The sequence below is a fragment of the Phalacrocorax carbo genome, chromosome 1 (genome assembly GCF_963921805.1).
Source record: "Phalacrocorax carbo chromosome 1, bPhaCar2.1, whole genome shotgun sequence".
Lineage (NCBI taxonomy): Eukaryota > Metazoa > Chordata > Aves > Suliformes > Phalacrocoracidae > Phalacrocorax > Phalacrocorax carbo.
In genome coordinates, this window is record NC_087513.1 from 79521159 (window position 1) to 79537371 (window position 16213).

Sequence of the window (16213 nt, forward strand, 5' to 3'; positions counted from 1 at the left end):
GCTGACAGGCAGATCCTGTATAAGCACATCACCCAACCCTGCTGAGGCAGCCCTGCAAAGTCCAAGTCTTCAAGAGCAAAACCAGTTGCCAAAGAAGCAGGTGTGTCAGCTCAGAGTGGCCCATGAGGAGCAGCTGTAAGCTCGAACTTCGCCCATTTATTTGCTCGAGGTTTTATCTCACCCTTTATTATACAGCCCAGTGAAAAAAGAATATTTACTGTGTCAGTTAGACCAGGGCCATCTGAGTGGCAGGCTCCGTGTGTGCATGGTGGCCTCACGAGTGAGAGTGTGGAGCGACATGTGAGTGTCAGAGGGGAAGGCTGTGCTTTCTGTCCCATCGGAGAAGATAGGGACAGCTGAGTAAACAGTGGGCACCTGGGGCTGTGTGGGCAGGATGACTGGTTTGGTACACTTGATTGATTATTTTATATATATATATATATATAATTTTTTCCCCCTCCTTCTCTCGTGCTCATAGCATTTTCATTCTGTGGGGAAATTCTGACATTAGAGCAAGAGAAGAGCACTCCAAATGAAAAGCTAAACTTGCATGTTGTTTTTCATTTTGCTTCAGGATTTTGAATGTGGATAGCAAAATTAATATTGAAACAGAAATTTCTTCTGAATTGAAGACCAAATGTTCCACTTGGAAAGTGTAGCAGCACAGTGTGCTGCTGTGCTCAGGATAAGTTACTCTGAAAAAAAACCCAACAAACCTCAAATTTGGGAAAAAAACCCCAACTTTGTAAAAAAAACCCTTTGTAGTAATTGAAAGGGCTACTTTTGGTGCAATGTTTTGATTTCTAGCAAGATTGTGTGTATTGAGGGGAATGTTTACTACAAAATTTGTTGCTACTTCTGGTCTTCAGACCTCTGGCAGCAGATTTATAGCCAGGCAGTTGCAACTGATGAATTATTTTTTGTCTCGTGTTGCAGGAGGATAAAGCAGCATAATTTTCTAGGATTAGGAACTGTTTAGTGTTGGAGATAAGGCATTCATATCCACATGCATCAGCCCAGCCTTGGTTGGGAATTAGGCACGTGTACACAGGGGAAGTGGCATGACCTAATACGGAGGGAGCCATGTGGATGCTGAGACCTGCTTTCTGTCCCTAGTGCTGCCTGACCTTGAGCAGTTCATCTGGCTGCTGTGCCTCAGTTTCTCATTTTATCTGCTGTGTAACTTATCTATCCAGCCGATAAACAATTCAAAATGGGACTGCCTCTCACTATTCAAAACTGCTCTGCTTCTACACAGTCTTAACAATAAACATAAACAACTGTGGTCTTTGGATATTCAAAATAAATTCAGGAAGATTCTGGTTAATTTTTTATTTTTTCAGCTGCATTACCAAGGGTTGATCTTTGGACCTATATAACCAACCTTTTTCCTTATTTGCTTTCTGTTATTCTGCCTTTCGAAGGACTTTGTGGAAAAGAAAGCAGCATAAAAATCACACAACCGGTTTGGCAGGTCCTGTATAAACAGGAGAAATGCCAGGAAAAGTCTAATGTCTTTGTTGCCAGTTTGTTTTTTTTTTTTAAAAAAAATCTGGTTAATTTTCCTCTAATGAAAACCTCAGCCATCACTATGTGTGAGCAGGACTATGGGGAAGGGCATGTGGTGGACGGGGTTGGGGGTGCTTGCTAGAAGGGACATGTGTGTCCTTAAATGCTGGGAACGTTCCTATTCTTGGGCAATTGTCCCAGTCACCTTCTTGGCTGTAGGAACAGAAGTGTTTTGTCATGCTTTTTCTGAGCAGGTTTGTGGGGTTGGTTTTTTCTTTTTTTTTTTTTCTTCCCCCATATCCTCTGACAGTCTCACAGCTCAGCTTGAGTGTTAAGCACACCCTGCTTGATTAGATGGGGGTGATTGATGCCCCCGTTTTGCTTTGCCTGTGCCAGCTGCGCTGGTTTTTAAGACTGTTTAGCTGCAAGTTGGGTCGGATAAGGAGACCTGCCTTCCTAACTGGATCTGTGCCATTGTGTAACCATGGGAAGGGTTGGAGTGCCTCTGTCCTGATTCTTGTGGCAGAGGAGGGACGTGTTTCTGGAACAGGTTCACAGCTCTCTTCTGGTGCAGGCCATCTCTGCTATGCCCTTGTGAGTCAAAAGGTTTCAGTCAATGCTTTGACAAAGAGTGTTAGTAATCAGAAGTGCTCATGGGGAGAGGGTATTTAAAATCAGTGCTAAAATCCGAAGTGAAATGATGCCTTCTCAGAGCTTTTGCATGATATGGGGGTGGTGGAGTCTCCATCCCTGGAGCTATTTAAAAGAAGGGTAGATGTGGTGCTTGAGGATATGGTTTAGTAGTAGACTTGGCAGTGATAGGTTAGCGGTTGGACTTGATGATCTTAAGGGTCTTTTCCAACCTTAACGATTCTATGATTCTATATCCATGGTTTTACTTCTCTCTTTTAGTTTATCCTTCTGTTTCCAGAGCAGCAACATAACCCCAGAAACATGGCCACGTGGGTAGAGGGTCAAAATGGGATTTAGGCAACTTGCTGCTTTTTCCTGTACCTCTAACTGTAAAATAGGGTTCAAAAACATCCTCCCTCTGGTGCTTCTCTTTCTTACTATTTTGGCTTTGAGCTCTTCAGGGCTGTCCCCTGGTGTTTCTGTAGTGCCCTGGACAATGACCCTGTGGTTCCATTTGCCTCTGAGTGTTATCACTGTATATAAATATCAAGTCCTAACAGTTGGGTTCAGATCCCGATAGAGTTCTTAAGAGAGAATATTTTCTAAGGTGTCACAGTAGGCTTTTGCTCAGCTCCTGTACTCCTGATGGGCTAATGACCAAATCCACATACGCTTTGGTCCCTCCACTTGTAAAGGTGAGTGTAAACGCTTTTCTTCATTGCAGGGAAGTGGTAAAGGTATTACAGGACATATTTAAATAGTGTAATGATGAGGACCATGGACAAGCCTTCAGCCTGAGTCAGAATGGGCCCAGGACTAGGACTTTTTCTTGAAGATGGCTGCAATTTACTCCCTTTCAGCTGGCTCAGTTCCCAAGCTTGTCACTTATGTAGTGAGGCAATATTTGCAGCTCATAAGCAGCCTTATGGTAAGGGCAGAGTGGCTCTCACTACAGTGTCCATTCAGTTGTGAACCAGCAATGCTTAGCTGTGAAAACAAGCCAAAGATAACAAAAGAGAAACTTCAGCACTTCTCTTCTGCCAGGAGCAACATCATAACCAATGCTTCAGGATTATGAGCTAAAACAAAATAATAATTTGAGGAAGAACAAAAAGCAGTGCAAAGGTTGAAAGGAATAATTAAAACAATTGCAGAACTTAACGAACAGGAAAAGCTATGGCAGAAGGCGAGCAGCTGAAGTGTGATTTTTGTGCTTAGCCATCCCAGGGCTTGACAGACCTGTGGGCTCAGCGTTATCCCATTGCCCTGTTGGCACAACCAAGGCAGTGAGGGCTGTGGTAATGCCACAGCTTGTTTTGGAGAGTCAGTATCAGGTCTGGGAACAAACTCCTGTCCTTCTCGTGATTTCTCTTCAAACCTCTTCTGCGGATCTTGTTTTCCTGTGCTTTGCGGTGCGTCATCTGCTGCCCAGCCCCGTACAGCAGCGCTATGCAGGGGGTGATCCACTCCTTGTCCCCTTCTGAGTGCTGGGAGTGCCGCTGGAATTTCCAGAATGAAGGAGTAAGGGCGGTGTGGGATGTACAGTGTCACATGGACACGTTGTACCTGGAAGGCATCTCTGGTTTTCAGAGCAGTTGGGAAAGGATTGCTAATAGCCCTCCTTACACAACAGAATATTCACCTGCGTAGTTCATTACTTATTAGCTCCAGGCAGGGACACTGCAGATTTGTTAATGGTAATGGCCAAATCATTAGAGTGTGCAGCATTAATGGAGGAGAAAGCATTCAATAAAGAGCCATCACTCGACCCTGTCATTGTCCCTGGAACACAGATGATATTGTAGAAATCAGGCTCTACTCTCCTTCTGTCACCTGCCCCCTCTTAAAAGGATGGCTTGCTTGAGAGCTTCAGCTTCCTTTCAAACACATGTGAAAGCTCATCTTTTCTTATTTTGAATCAGATATGCTGTACTGTGCCCAGCTGTTCCTGTACAGAGATATTTTAAAAGTCTCCTGAAAGTTCCTCTAATCCTGATGGTTCTGTGCCGGAAGGGCCATGTTCTAGAGGAAATACAAGATTTTGCTGTGCCTCAAGCTATCCCCCAGGTGGTTTGTTTACTTTTTCTGAGTAATATCCTGTGTCTGATGTATTGATCAGCAAAAGATTTTCTTCTAGTTTGCGTTCTCATACCCATAGACTGCCAACTGGAGGGACCCTCCAAAAGCTGCTAAATAGCTCGTTAAATAAATTGTGAAAAAATAACCTGATTCTTGTACAGGTTGACCTGCCCGTAGATTTTATTTCTTTTGATGTAACTCAGCTGCCTTCAGTGGTCTCGCGTTGCAGCTTAATGTTTTAATCATAGCTTCTCATTAGCTCATCCTGCAATATGTCTTCCAGATTATCTTCCCTTTCCTCTCTTTTTATTTCCTTTTGGCTGTGGAGCTGTATCTGTCATATCTCTCTTTGTCTCTGTAGTTCCTTTATTCCTTCCTTACAAGTTAGACCTTCTGACTCTTGTAAAACTTGTCTATCTTGCATTTATAGACCTCTGTGTATGTGTATATATATGATGCAGACGGAGAGCTTGCAAATGTGCAGGATGCAATATTCTAAGTGAAATCCTACCAGCTGTTTTTTATATACTCTTCTTTGTTGGCTAGAGTTTCCTTTTTAGTCACAGTGATCTCGTGGTGTTCATGTTAAAGTGGCTGGCGTAGATGAAAGATAGTGGGAGGGGGAGATAGTAATTTGATGTTTCTTCCATATCCAATTTCTGTACAATAGACAAGGTCAGTGCAAGTATGATCGTTTTTAGGAACTTCCTCTGCATTTAGTATGCTGGGGGTCAAATAACCCAAATCCTTCTGATATTTTATAGCGACAGACATCCATCACCACTTGTTTCTGGACTAGCTTGTTAAGACAGTCTTTGAGAATGGGTATTTTCTTGGCTGTCTTTCTCTTTTTGTGGTTTCTGTTCAGTTTTCTTGAGCACCCAAGCGGATATACTCATATTTTTTTTACCAGCAGCCCTTATAGCTATTCTCTTCCTGGGCTGGCCTAGATTCCCTCTGGAAAGTTGCCTTTACCTACTTAATGGTGGTGTTGAACAGGAGGGTATGACATACTCCCTGCTCTGCTGTGAGTTACTTTACTGGGTTACTTTTGCACCACTTGAACCTTCAGGAGCAGCAACTCTAAGGTGTAGAGTTAGACTTTGTTATGACACCTCCAGGTTTCTCTGTGTATTTCGTATGTCTCTTTTTCATGGAAAATCTTCCAGAAGTCTGAAGTGTGATGAAATGCTGTCATGAAAATGAGGTGGTGGTGTGTATGCCAATAGTGTTTTGTTTTGCCGGTGAGGAAAGTTGTAAAGATGTCAAACTTGCAGGGTTGAACTGTTGTTTCACAGGATAATAAGTAGGTGCAGCAGTTCTCTGGTCTGAAATGGTCTTCCAATGCCAGAACCCAAGCCTGCAATCAGGATTGTCTTCTCAGTGCCTCTGGCAGTGGATAACTTTTCTTTGTCAAGGAGAGATGTTCTCATGCTTACCAGGGTAGGCACCTACGTGATCAAGCATAAATTTTTTCCAGTTTGTTATAGTAGCTGATTTTTGGGTGTGCCTATGTTTTAAAATGGTAACAGATATAATTATGGCATATCATGATGCAATTTGTTTCCAAACAGGCATATATACACACTGTTCACCCTCAGGTTTAAACTGATTTCATGTAGATAAGGAGAGGGGGTAAACTTAAGTGACTGAACTGGAGATGATAAAGATTGAGGCCCATATGTGGACTATACTTCCACTAATGTAAATCAGGACCAGAATAATTGTTTTAAAGAAATAGCTGGAGAATTTTGAAGGTATACATGGGAGCAGAGTCCAACAGTGCAATGGGAACAAAAAGGGTAACTTCTTACGTTTTGAAAATACAATTTAAAAATATGTATTTCAGAATGTTGTGGCTTCTCAAGAATTTTGTTTTCATCAGTGACTGAGGATTAAAAGAAGCTATGACTACTGTGAATTACTCTCCCGTGTTTTTTCCACTACTTAACGGATGGGCATGTAGATAATGCATGGCAGCAAATGAGTTGACCTTGTCCATGTGGCAGTTCTGACCTGTGGTTAATGCAATGGAAATATTTGATATCCCCTGTTGTGAAGGATCCTGTTCACAGTATTCATAGCTTCAGTAAAAATGTTCAGAAAGCAACACTCATCCCTTGTAGAAAGACCAGAAATGATGCTTGTCCTGGAAATGTGTTTGAATACATAGTAGTGTTGCAGCTTGCCAGTACAGGGAAGGCTCCATAATGCAACCAAGTGAAAACACTTATGCTTCCATGCCAGCCCTGAGATGCTGCAGAGCAGCTCCAGGACTCTCCTTTCCCATAACATGTGAGAGGGCAGCTCCCTGTACACCATGTTTCCCCTTAGTTTTCTTATCTCAGTTTCATGGCCTCCAGAAATTTTTCACTGAAATGAGTGCATGACTCCAATCACAGGTGTTCAGGGTGTGCATTCCCATGTGTGCAGGCAGGGCTGTACAACCACCGTATGTTTCAGAGACGAGGTTCCCCAGTACTCCCTGTTTTAGAAAAGAGAACGTGAAAAAGTTGCAGTGAAATATCTAAGTTGCTGTGCAAATACCTAAGCCTGGAAAATCTTTCTGTATTGCCCTCCCTGCTTACCTGCTCCTTACTCACTGGCAACAGTACTTCAAAGCCTCATGTTTTTTTTCTAGATGTGCAATAAACTCTTCCTTAGCATTCTGTGGTTCTTTGTGCTAAGCGAGTGTGCTAACAAAATCATGATGTAGGTGCAAAAGGGGTTGCCCTGTGGATCAGAGCAGTGGCCCACCTTTCTCCATGCCCTGCTTAAACAGAGGTCAGTAGCAAGTTCTTCGGAAGAATGTTGCAGCAACAACCCTGTAATGCAAATTTTGGAGTCGCGTGTGGAAAGGAGCTGGGGGCAGATAGTTTCTTAACATCAGGCAGTTGAATCCGTGTTTGACTTCTGCCTTGAAGTAGTAGGTCAGGTTGTCCAAGTCCCAGCTTTACTGCCTCCTCTTAGAGCGCCGCTGGGAAAGGGTGGGTGGAAGGGTCTCCCACTTCAAACTGATGAGGCTTTACTCCTGTTTTGGAGTGTGATGATTCCACTTCAAATTCTGAACCAGAATCTGCCTCCCATGTATATTTTTTGCTGCCTAGCTGAAATATCTATGGATAGCATTCTTTATTAATATAAATGGCTAATCCTTTCTTAAATCTTAAGTTCTGTGACTTAGTATTATCTTGTAGTTTTACCTGATGCTATCTTCCCATAGCCTGTTTCTACTCTCTATTCCTCTGTATTATCAATGACCTCAGCGAAGAAATGCTTTTTAAGCATGTGGTTCAGCTAGTTTTTTGCCTCATTTATATTTGCTAATTTGAGATATTTTGCAGCGCTCAGACAAGAATGCAACTGTATCACAGCATTTTCAACAACATTGACCTCTGCAAAGCTGCCCTTTCACAGCACTTGAGTGCATCAATATTACTGTCTGTATGATTTTAATTTAATTAGAACAGCCGCAGTAATTTTGGGAGAAGCATGGCCTTCCCCACTGTCTCCTTTCTCTTTCATGATGAACTCTTGCACCTCTGTGGGTATTTTTTCATTTGCTTGAGTAAGGATTGAGACGTGAAAGGGTAGCCATCTCCTGCTCCTGTGCTGGGAGGTCTGTCAGAGGCAGGCTGAAGGGAGGAGACAGGGAAGAACTGAACTTCACAGAAAACACTAAGGTCACCGAGACAATCTCTGCTTTCTGTGCACAGGAAATGAGATGTTAATCTTTTCCCAGTGCTGCTTTGCATAAGGTCCATTCCAGAGAGCTGTGTTTGTTTTAATTTCTCTAATTACTGATAGTGTGCTGATTATGCTGCTATAGATTTGACGTGAATTGCTATATTAATGGGATCAAAAATGAGAAGTCTGCCATGGAAATTAAGACGACAGCAACTGGGGGAAGGGAGGGAAGTGGAGAGTTTAGGTCATACCCTGGTACTGCAGAGCTCTGCTTAGCTTTTTCTCGAGCCTGATCCTTTGTCCCTGGCAGAAGTTGGAGTATGCAAGCAATAACATTGACCAAAACACCAAAATGTTTTAACTGTGTACCTGGTGCCATGCAGTCTCTTAGGGGTTCTGATTTCCCCCCTCCTCCCTGTGTTAGACCCTGTAACTCATCTCATAATGGACTCTTGGACTTTTGTGTCCAGCCATAGCGTTGCATACAAAACACTAGTGAACACTGCATATGTTTTCCTCCCCTTTCCTCTTCCCATCACTTCCCTAATGATTAACTTACTTGAATCTCCTGCTGTTGTCCCCTGTCCTACTCTGTGGCTGGTTTGCTGGCAACGCCCTGCTGAGTGCCCAGATATCCAAGGCCTTCTGTATCTTTCCTGTAAGCACCTCATTCCCCGCAACAGCCCTTTTCTCTAAGGCCATTTTTCCCCTCTACTGTACCCAGGCACCTACTCCTAGGAGGATCCACAGTAGCAAAACCAGCCCCACCCCACCCCCTCCAGCCTCCCCCCTGTTCCTTGGTCCCTTGGTTTGTCTTTCCACTTCCCCTGCCTCTGTGCTTGCTGAAAGAGATAGCAGCCCTGGTCCTGTGTCCTTGCACAGCTGAACATCCTCTGTGATTTGGAGTACATAGTGTTGTGTCCAGAACACCAGCGTTTACAGTCCTGAGAGCTACAACCATACATTTCAAACCTGGATTTGCACAAAGCAAGTTACTCAAGGGTTTTTCAGCCTAGGGCTTCCCCAGGAATCTAAGAGAGCACCAGAACATCTGCACACCTGCTAGTGCTGCCCTCTGAGTGCACGTCCCATAGGTGAGGAGTTGGAGCAGGATGATGGGATGATACCCAGGGAGATGGAAGCTTCCCTTAAAGCAGCATCCCGCTACCACTGTTCTGCGAGTAAGCAAGGATGACCTCTGAGGACAGGACAGGTAACTTTCTTCCTTTTTACTTTTGTTGGCTCCCTGATGGTTACCAGCACAAATCCCTATATCTCTACCTTGCAGTAACGCTGGCTTCTCTGGGGAGCAGGGGAAGACTGGGCTGTTTGAAGAAGCAAAGATGAACTGCAAATGCAACAAGACAGGCACTGAGTGACACATGTACACCAGCAGCCTGGGGGGCAAGTGCATGTCACCTTTCACTCTAGGTTAACTTCGCCCTGTAGAGTATCATTATGTGCAATATAAGAGTAGGTTTTTCCACAGTGATAAGGCCTTTTATGTCCAGTGTAGGGTATTTGCAGACCATGTTGGCCATTCTGGTTTCCTGAAAACTCCTGCATAGTTAACGTGTTTCTTTGCTTTACCAGTTAAAAGAAGTCATTTTAGTATACCATCCTATACAACTATCCTATACAAGCAGTCATGTCATTGGGACAACATGAGGGCTTGCATAGCATATCATGCTTTCTTACTTTCTTACATATTTTATTTTCATTTCTGCAGAAACATGTATGTTCTTTGCACCTGCCATCTGAATAGAGTTAGTAAAGAAAAGACTGTCAGACTGCAAGCTGGAGAACATTCATGATGAAGGCTGCTGCTTTGGAGTTTAGAAGGGTATAATTTTAGCAAAAACATGAAGCTCTTTTTACTTGGAGCCTCACTCATCCTTAACTGCTAGACTTTTTTAAAAGAGGGACTACAAATTTAATTTTGTGATTTTGACATTTAAAAAATATTGTTATTTCAGCAATACGAATTTGTGTTCCTGACAGAATTTTCTAACTGTTCAGGTGGATTTTGTGTGTAAAGGATCTACCCCAATTCTTCAAAGTGAAATCAGTGTATGCTTTCATGGCTATAGGAGTCTAGTCAGCTGTTACATACACTCCTAGGTAGCCATGATCAATATAGCTTTTGAGTTACCTTCCTTTTTTAGAGAGGATGATTCAGTCTAAGGTTTTCTCAGCACCTGGATATTTAGGTTTTTGTACTTTTCTAGTACAAAGAACAAAACCATAGCTTGTCTTGATTCTTAACCATGTATTTCAATCTGTCTGTGCTAAATTGGACAGGTGAAAGCATGCCCCAGTCTAAGCAGACCTGGATGGTTGTCTAGGTGGCACTGTTGGAGCACCAGCCACTACTAGAGTAAACCCCAAGGAGGGTCTCTGTAAAGGTTGACTTAATGCATCTCTTCGGTTATTGTAGTCAAGGTGAAGCTTCATGGTGAAACTTTCCTGACTCACCGTGAGCTGAAGAAGCATTTAAAAAACGAGGACAGCAAGCAGTATGCCAGCTGTTTTGTTGACCTCATTGTGGGTACTGGCAAAATACTAGGGAGCTGCTATTTTGAAGTTGCTTGTAGATGGCAGTTGTTTGGGGCTGAGCGTTTAGTCACTTGTGGGTTTAAACGTTCATAGAGTTCCCTGGCAGGCAGCGAATCTGGAATGTGGTAATGCTCATTTCTAGCTCTTTCCTAGCACTCATCAACAGTAATTTCAAAGGACACCAAACATGTATCGATATGTTCCCTTTTACCAGTAGACTAAGCTGCAGCAAGGCTGTTTGCTCAAGTACACACAAGGTTCATGCTGGTGCTCCTACCAGCGCTACCTATCCTTCCTCCCAAGGTATTGCTTGAACAACCCTACCATTGAACCATCTATTCTTGGCCTTAATGCAAAGGGAAATATTAAAGTGACTGGTTAGGAATCTCTTTCAGAAGAATTCCTAGTAGTGGAGTATCTAGTTGCATAGCTTTAGTAGCATGAGATACCAGCCATGTTTTTGTTTGATGAATCCCATAGAGAGAAGCCCTAGGCAGTTCTGGAGTTGTGAAGATTAAAGCAAATCTCTTCTCAGTGGTGTAAGCCCAACAGGTACCTCCTGGAAGTGTGACTCCAAAAAGCCTCAAAAAGGCTGGAGGAGCAAATATGACCTTGTGCATTCATGTGTCTGTGTAGACCAGGCATTGCGTGTGGCTGAAGCACAGTGCTACAGTTGGTTGCAGAACTGGACTGATATTTGCAATTCTGCTTCCAGTCATGTTACTGACTCATGCTGCAAACAGGGATGAAGCTCATTTTCCACAAGCCCAGTGCCTTGACCTCCTTGTGACATTACCATTCCACACCTTTTGGAAATGTGGCCAGGACAGTTACAAAGGCTACTCTTTCAGGATGTGCTTGTTAAATGTATTGCCCTTGAGAGGTGCATGCTGTCCTTTTTCAAGACAGCCTAACTCTGAAATTACTTAGCTCATTTGAGCTTTGCTCTTTCTGTAACTCAGGTTGTCCGTGTGTCTAATGAAAAAAAAGACTTACCTAATGTCTGTAAATCGCTTTGATATTTGGGTTAAAGGTGCTGGAAGAAAAATGCAGGATTAGTAAGAGAGGACATCTCAAAGGCACTAATAAGAGTCAGATAGCTAACTCCCCTTTGTATCTTGTAAAATGTGTTCTGCAAATATTACCAATTCACACATTACTGTGGTCATCTCAAGGTGTGTGGAAAAAGTAACCGTGCATTTCCACAGCTGCTTTTTGGTTTTTACTGTCCTGTTCTTACGAATACCTGGAAATAATTAATAAAGTGTATGTATTTATAACAGTAAATCTTAATGAAGCTGTCTTGGCATAAATCAAGTTACTGTATGCCTTTAGGAGGTTGATCGGTGCGCAGAGAAAGACAGCAGGTATTGGAAGTATAATGTCTTAGTTTGATACAGCACCTCCTGGGTGTTGAGGGAGGTGCATGGGGTTCTGGATTTAATTTTATCTTCTGCTTGCACTTTCTTCCTGCTGTTGGCTAGTGAGAAGGCCCTTTGAAGCCACTTAGCCCTGGTCTTTGTAGCAGTGATTCACTATTTCTGAAAGCATGAAATGTGACCTGAGGTTGGACTGTATCCTGCGTTCTTTGGGAGGGAGGAAAAGGACTTCAGGTCTCCCATCTATCGTCTAGTGCCTGTTTGCAGAGGCAGGCATCTGTGTGGCTATGTTGCAGAAGTGTTCCTCTTTTTATAAATATCTCATTCAATAAACAAAACGAGCAGCTGCAGTGTGGTTCGATTATCTGAGCTGTGGATCGCAGCAGGAAATTCTAGGAAGTGGCTGGTCTCATTGCAAATCAGTGGTATGTGCACCAGTAGTGAGAAGGCGCAAATGGGCAGCAAGAGTGCAGAATGGGCACAGTTAGCCACACCTCGCGGGAGCATGAAGCATAGAGTCAGCTGCTTCGGGTCAAGGAAGGAGTTGCATAAGTTGAAAGCAGAATCATGTTTGGTAGCTCCACAGGTGTCTTTCACAACATCTCAGTGCACATCGCTGTGTGTTAACTAAGAAAAACTAAATTCATATGAGCTAATGGATTGCTGCTGCCTGGACAGTGATGAGGGGAAAGAAACTGTATGGACACAGTAGGGTGTTTAAGGACTTTGTGGGAGACTGGAATATAAGATTGAACAATTTCTGATTAAAAAGTACTGAGCTGAAAGCCATGGACCCTGTACTTGCAGAAATAACGAGGTGGTGGTGGAGTGAACCAGGCCTTTCTTCCCACTCCATCTAAACCCAAAACAGTTAGTGTTGAGGTGGATCATTTATTCTCCACGTTGTCAGTCTTCTCTGCCATGGCGGGTCAGCAGTGGCGGCTATGGTATAGTGGTGGGACTCCGGACGTTGAGGCAAAACTTCTGGTTCTGTGTAAGCGACTGAGCAGCAAGCTGATAGCAGCACCTTGTGCCAGAATGAGCTTGGCTTGCTTTGAAGTGGTGGCTGAGACATGCAAGACTTTCTAGTTGCTCCGTGTCCTGTTTCTTTTTGGACTTGTCATGTAGTCTGCATGAAGAGTTTTCTGCTTTGGTAAATTCAGTTATTTACTCATGTTGAACAAATCTCTTCTTCCCTTTGCTGGTGGTGAGGGTGCTAATGTTAGGTTCTGCAGGTGCCTCTGTCAGCCTCAGTCTAGTTCCCTGCCATGTGGCTGCAATAATGTGGTGGTTCATAATGGACGTAATTACCTTCTCTTGCTCCAGCACCAAGTTTGTCTTTTGCATTTGCCAGAGATCGGGGTTAGGGTGGGGAGCTGCACATGAACTCTCCTGCAGCTGCTCAGAAATGAAGGTAGCTCCTTTTGCTTCTGTATGTATGTGGATGTAAACCCACGCTGTTTGTACTGCCATCATTAAATGTCAGCAGCATGGTTTTGGGGAATAATATGCATTGTCTTCCAGAAAGCATATGCTAATGACGTTTTTTTATGCTCCTGTAAAATTGTGGCTGTTTATTTACAGAGGGTATAATTTGTGCTGTGATTGGAGTACAGCTTAGAATATGGAAGAATTTTCCTATCAGATCAGAAGAAATTTCAGTCTTAAATTTCTTGGCAGACATTTTCAGAAATAAAAACCTACCAGTGAACAATTATGAAATTAATGTAACATTCACAAATTGCCCTTAACTCTATTTGACTGTCCTTGCATAGCTGCATTCTGTATGCTGTCTTACTTATTTGGTTGCAAGTTAAACTACTTCACAGAAAGTGCTAGTAATTACTTCAGGCAAGAAAAAAAAAGTACTACATTAGTCAATGGTAAATAGAGTAGTTTTTATTAATATAGTTTTCAGCAGCAAAGGCAAAACTAGTTGCTTGCTGTCCTTTAAAATGCTATGAAGGAGTAATAATAATAAATGTGCTCAGATAATGACTGATTTGTTAACATAAGTGGTTTTGGCACTTTTTGTAACGATATGTATGCACGTATCATGGAGTTGCTGTCAGATTTTCACCAACATAAAAAACCTCGGTCTCCCCACTTGTGTGTCACTTCCCTTTCCACCCTCAGCAAATTTCTGAGAAGACCCTTGGAAACTTCGTGGACTGTTTGAAAATTAAACCTGTCACCCTAAGAACTGTTTGTCCCCTGGCTGCAGCGCTGGGCAGCACGCCACCCACGCAGCGCTTGCCCGCAAGCGGACAGGCTGCAAGCTCCGTGGCTCCCTGGGCAGCCAGATGCATCTCTAGTGCTGCTCGCTCCCACCACGCACACATGCTTCCTTCCTTCCACCCACTTCCCCCTCCCCTGCCTCGGTTTCACACCTCTCTTCCAAAGTTCACGTTGTCCTCTCTCTTTCTCTCTCCCTCCCCCACCCCCACTTTCTTTTTAACAGCAGGAAAGAATTTCGTACACACCTCCAGTGAGCCCGGTACCAAATTACACTTCGTCACCACTACATGTCCCAGTGCCTCGAGCGATCAGGATGGAGGAAGACACGATCAGACTGCCGGCACACCTGCGTGAGTGTCAGCGTGGAGGCTTCTTACATTCTTGGATTGAGGAGGGTGCGGGGTGGGGTGAGAAGGTGTTTCTATTTTTATGGAAGACAGTGGGGAAGCCTCCTGGTTTTAGACTTTTTTTTAAATCTTTAGTTGGTTTGGTTTTTTAAATATTCTTTTTAACCAAAGGAAATTACTCTTAAATACAGTACGTTATATCTCCTGCATCCCCTGTCAAGGATTTGGCTTAGTTCTCATGACAGGCACAAATGTGGAGGTTTTCTTTTGATGGGAAGTGCTATGTTTCCTTCCATGGTATAGGAATTGCTCAGCAACGTTCTGCAGCTCAAGGTCAGAGTTTCACAAACTGTGGCAAGTGGGGTGCATTTGTACTGTGGGTATTTTCAGGTTGTTATGGGTCTCAAATACTCCTGGTGCCCAGGCTCTCTACTACAGCTTGTGTGCTGACTGAGGCAGTGGGAAAAGAGGAAGAATGAGCTTAGCTGTGCACAAAAGGATGCTGCACAGGAGGAAGGGCATATCACTGACATTGGAACAAAAACTGGAGCTGGGGGCAAGGCAAGGGACAGGCGCTTCCTTGCTGAGATGATTTAATGTTTGAGGAATAGGAAAGGCCAAGGGCTGTTGGCCAGCGAGAGGTGAATTAGTGAGATATGATGGGGACAAGGAAGAGTGGAATTTTCCTTTTTGGAGGGGAAGCAGTTCTGAAGTAAATTGAGAGGTTTTAAGTAAACTTTTGTCAGGCGTACATTCCAGGGGTACTTGAGTGACAACAAGTAACAGGGCCAGGAGCAAACATAACTTTGTGTGTTGTCATCTGACAAATAGGTTTGGGATTTCGGAGGGAGGGAAAAAAAGCCCGTGTTTATTACAAGAGATTCTCATTCCTGTCCTCAGCTTGTCTTCCAGGCACACTTCTGGCTGGAAACTGTGCTCCCAGTGCTTCTGTAATCCTGTGCTCACTCACTTGCTGGCCACCAAGTTGCACTGCTCCAAGGTTGCTTGTTGCCCACGCTGCATTCTCCACAGTCCTGTTTTCATCTGCAGCTGCCTCTTACTCTCTTCCGCATGTGCTGTAGTGTAGCTGAGGTGGTACCTTTTCTGTGCTTTCTGATGGAATGGGAGCTGGTGTTGCAGCATTTCTGACCATCTGGTTGCAGCCTGAGTATCCCCAAGCTCCCAAGCCCTGCTTGCCCGTGTGTGTGGCTGCTGGCCTGTTTTCCCAGCCCCAGGAGGACTTGGTGCCACACTTACAGGGCATTTCTATGCTTTGCCCAAAACTTAGATACAAAGAAACCAGCACAGAAGCAGTTGTTCTCCAGCAGTTCTTTTCCCCACTGTGGCTTTTAATCCCTGAGGTGTGATTTTTTTTTTTTTCTTTTTTAACCTCATTGCAGTAGTTGGTACTATTTACTTCTGCTGTGGGAGCCGCTGTCGTCTCCACAGCCAGGATCATGGCTGGTTTTCCAGTTACTTACTGCCTTCCCCACTGGGTCTGACAGATGCATAAGGCAGGAAGGCAGAGACCCTTGATACTGGAAGTGGTGGGGCACTGTTTACTACCTGCTTCCTTCCCATCAGCTAGCCAGTGTGCTAGGTCTAGTGAAGCTTCCTCTCAGTGAAAACTTTTTATCCAATATTTTTAGGTGTGATCTAGCCTTTCACCTTGATTTTTGTTTTGGATTTTCTTATCTTTTGATTGGCACATTTTTAAACTTGCAAGGAGGCTTCTTTCCCATTAGTGTTTCCACATAAATCTGACTTGTAGTGTAAAAACACAGA

The 16213-nt window shown here is 43.7% G+C and overlaps 1 protein-coding gene across 3 annotated transcripts in view; it reads left to right on the plus strand.

The window, feature by feature from the left end:
• ETV6 (ETS variant transcription factor 6) overlaps positions 1 to 16213 on the plus strand; it is a 143848-nt gene that overhangs the window by 34540 nt on the left and 93095 nt on the right. The window contains exon 2 of one of the 3 annotated variants that reach the window (XM_064461665.1): positions 14305 to 14431. The exons of 1 other annotated variant lie outside the window; for it this stretch is intronic. In XM_064461665.1, coding sequence (XP_064317735.1) covers positions 14305 to 14431 — 127 coding nt within the window. The remainder of the gene's footprint in view (positions 1 to 14304; positions 14432 to 16213) is intronic. One more of the 3 variants, XM_064461672.1, reaches the window with a different exon arrangement.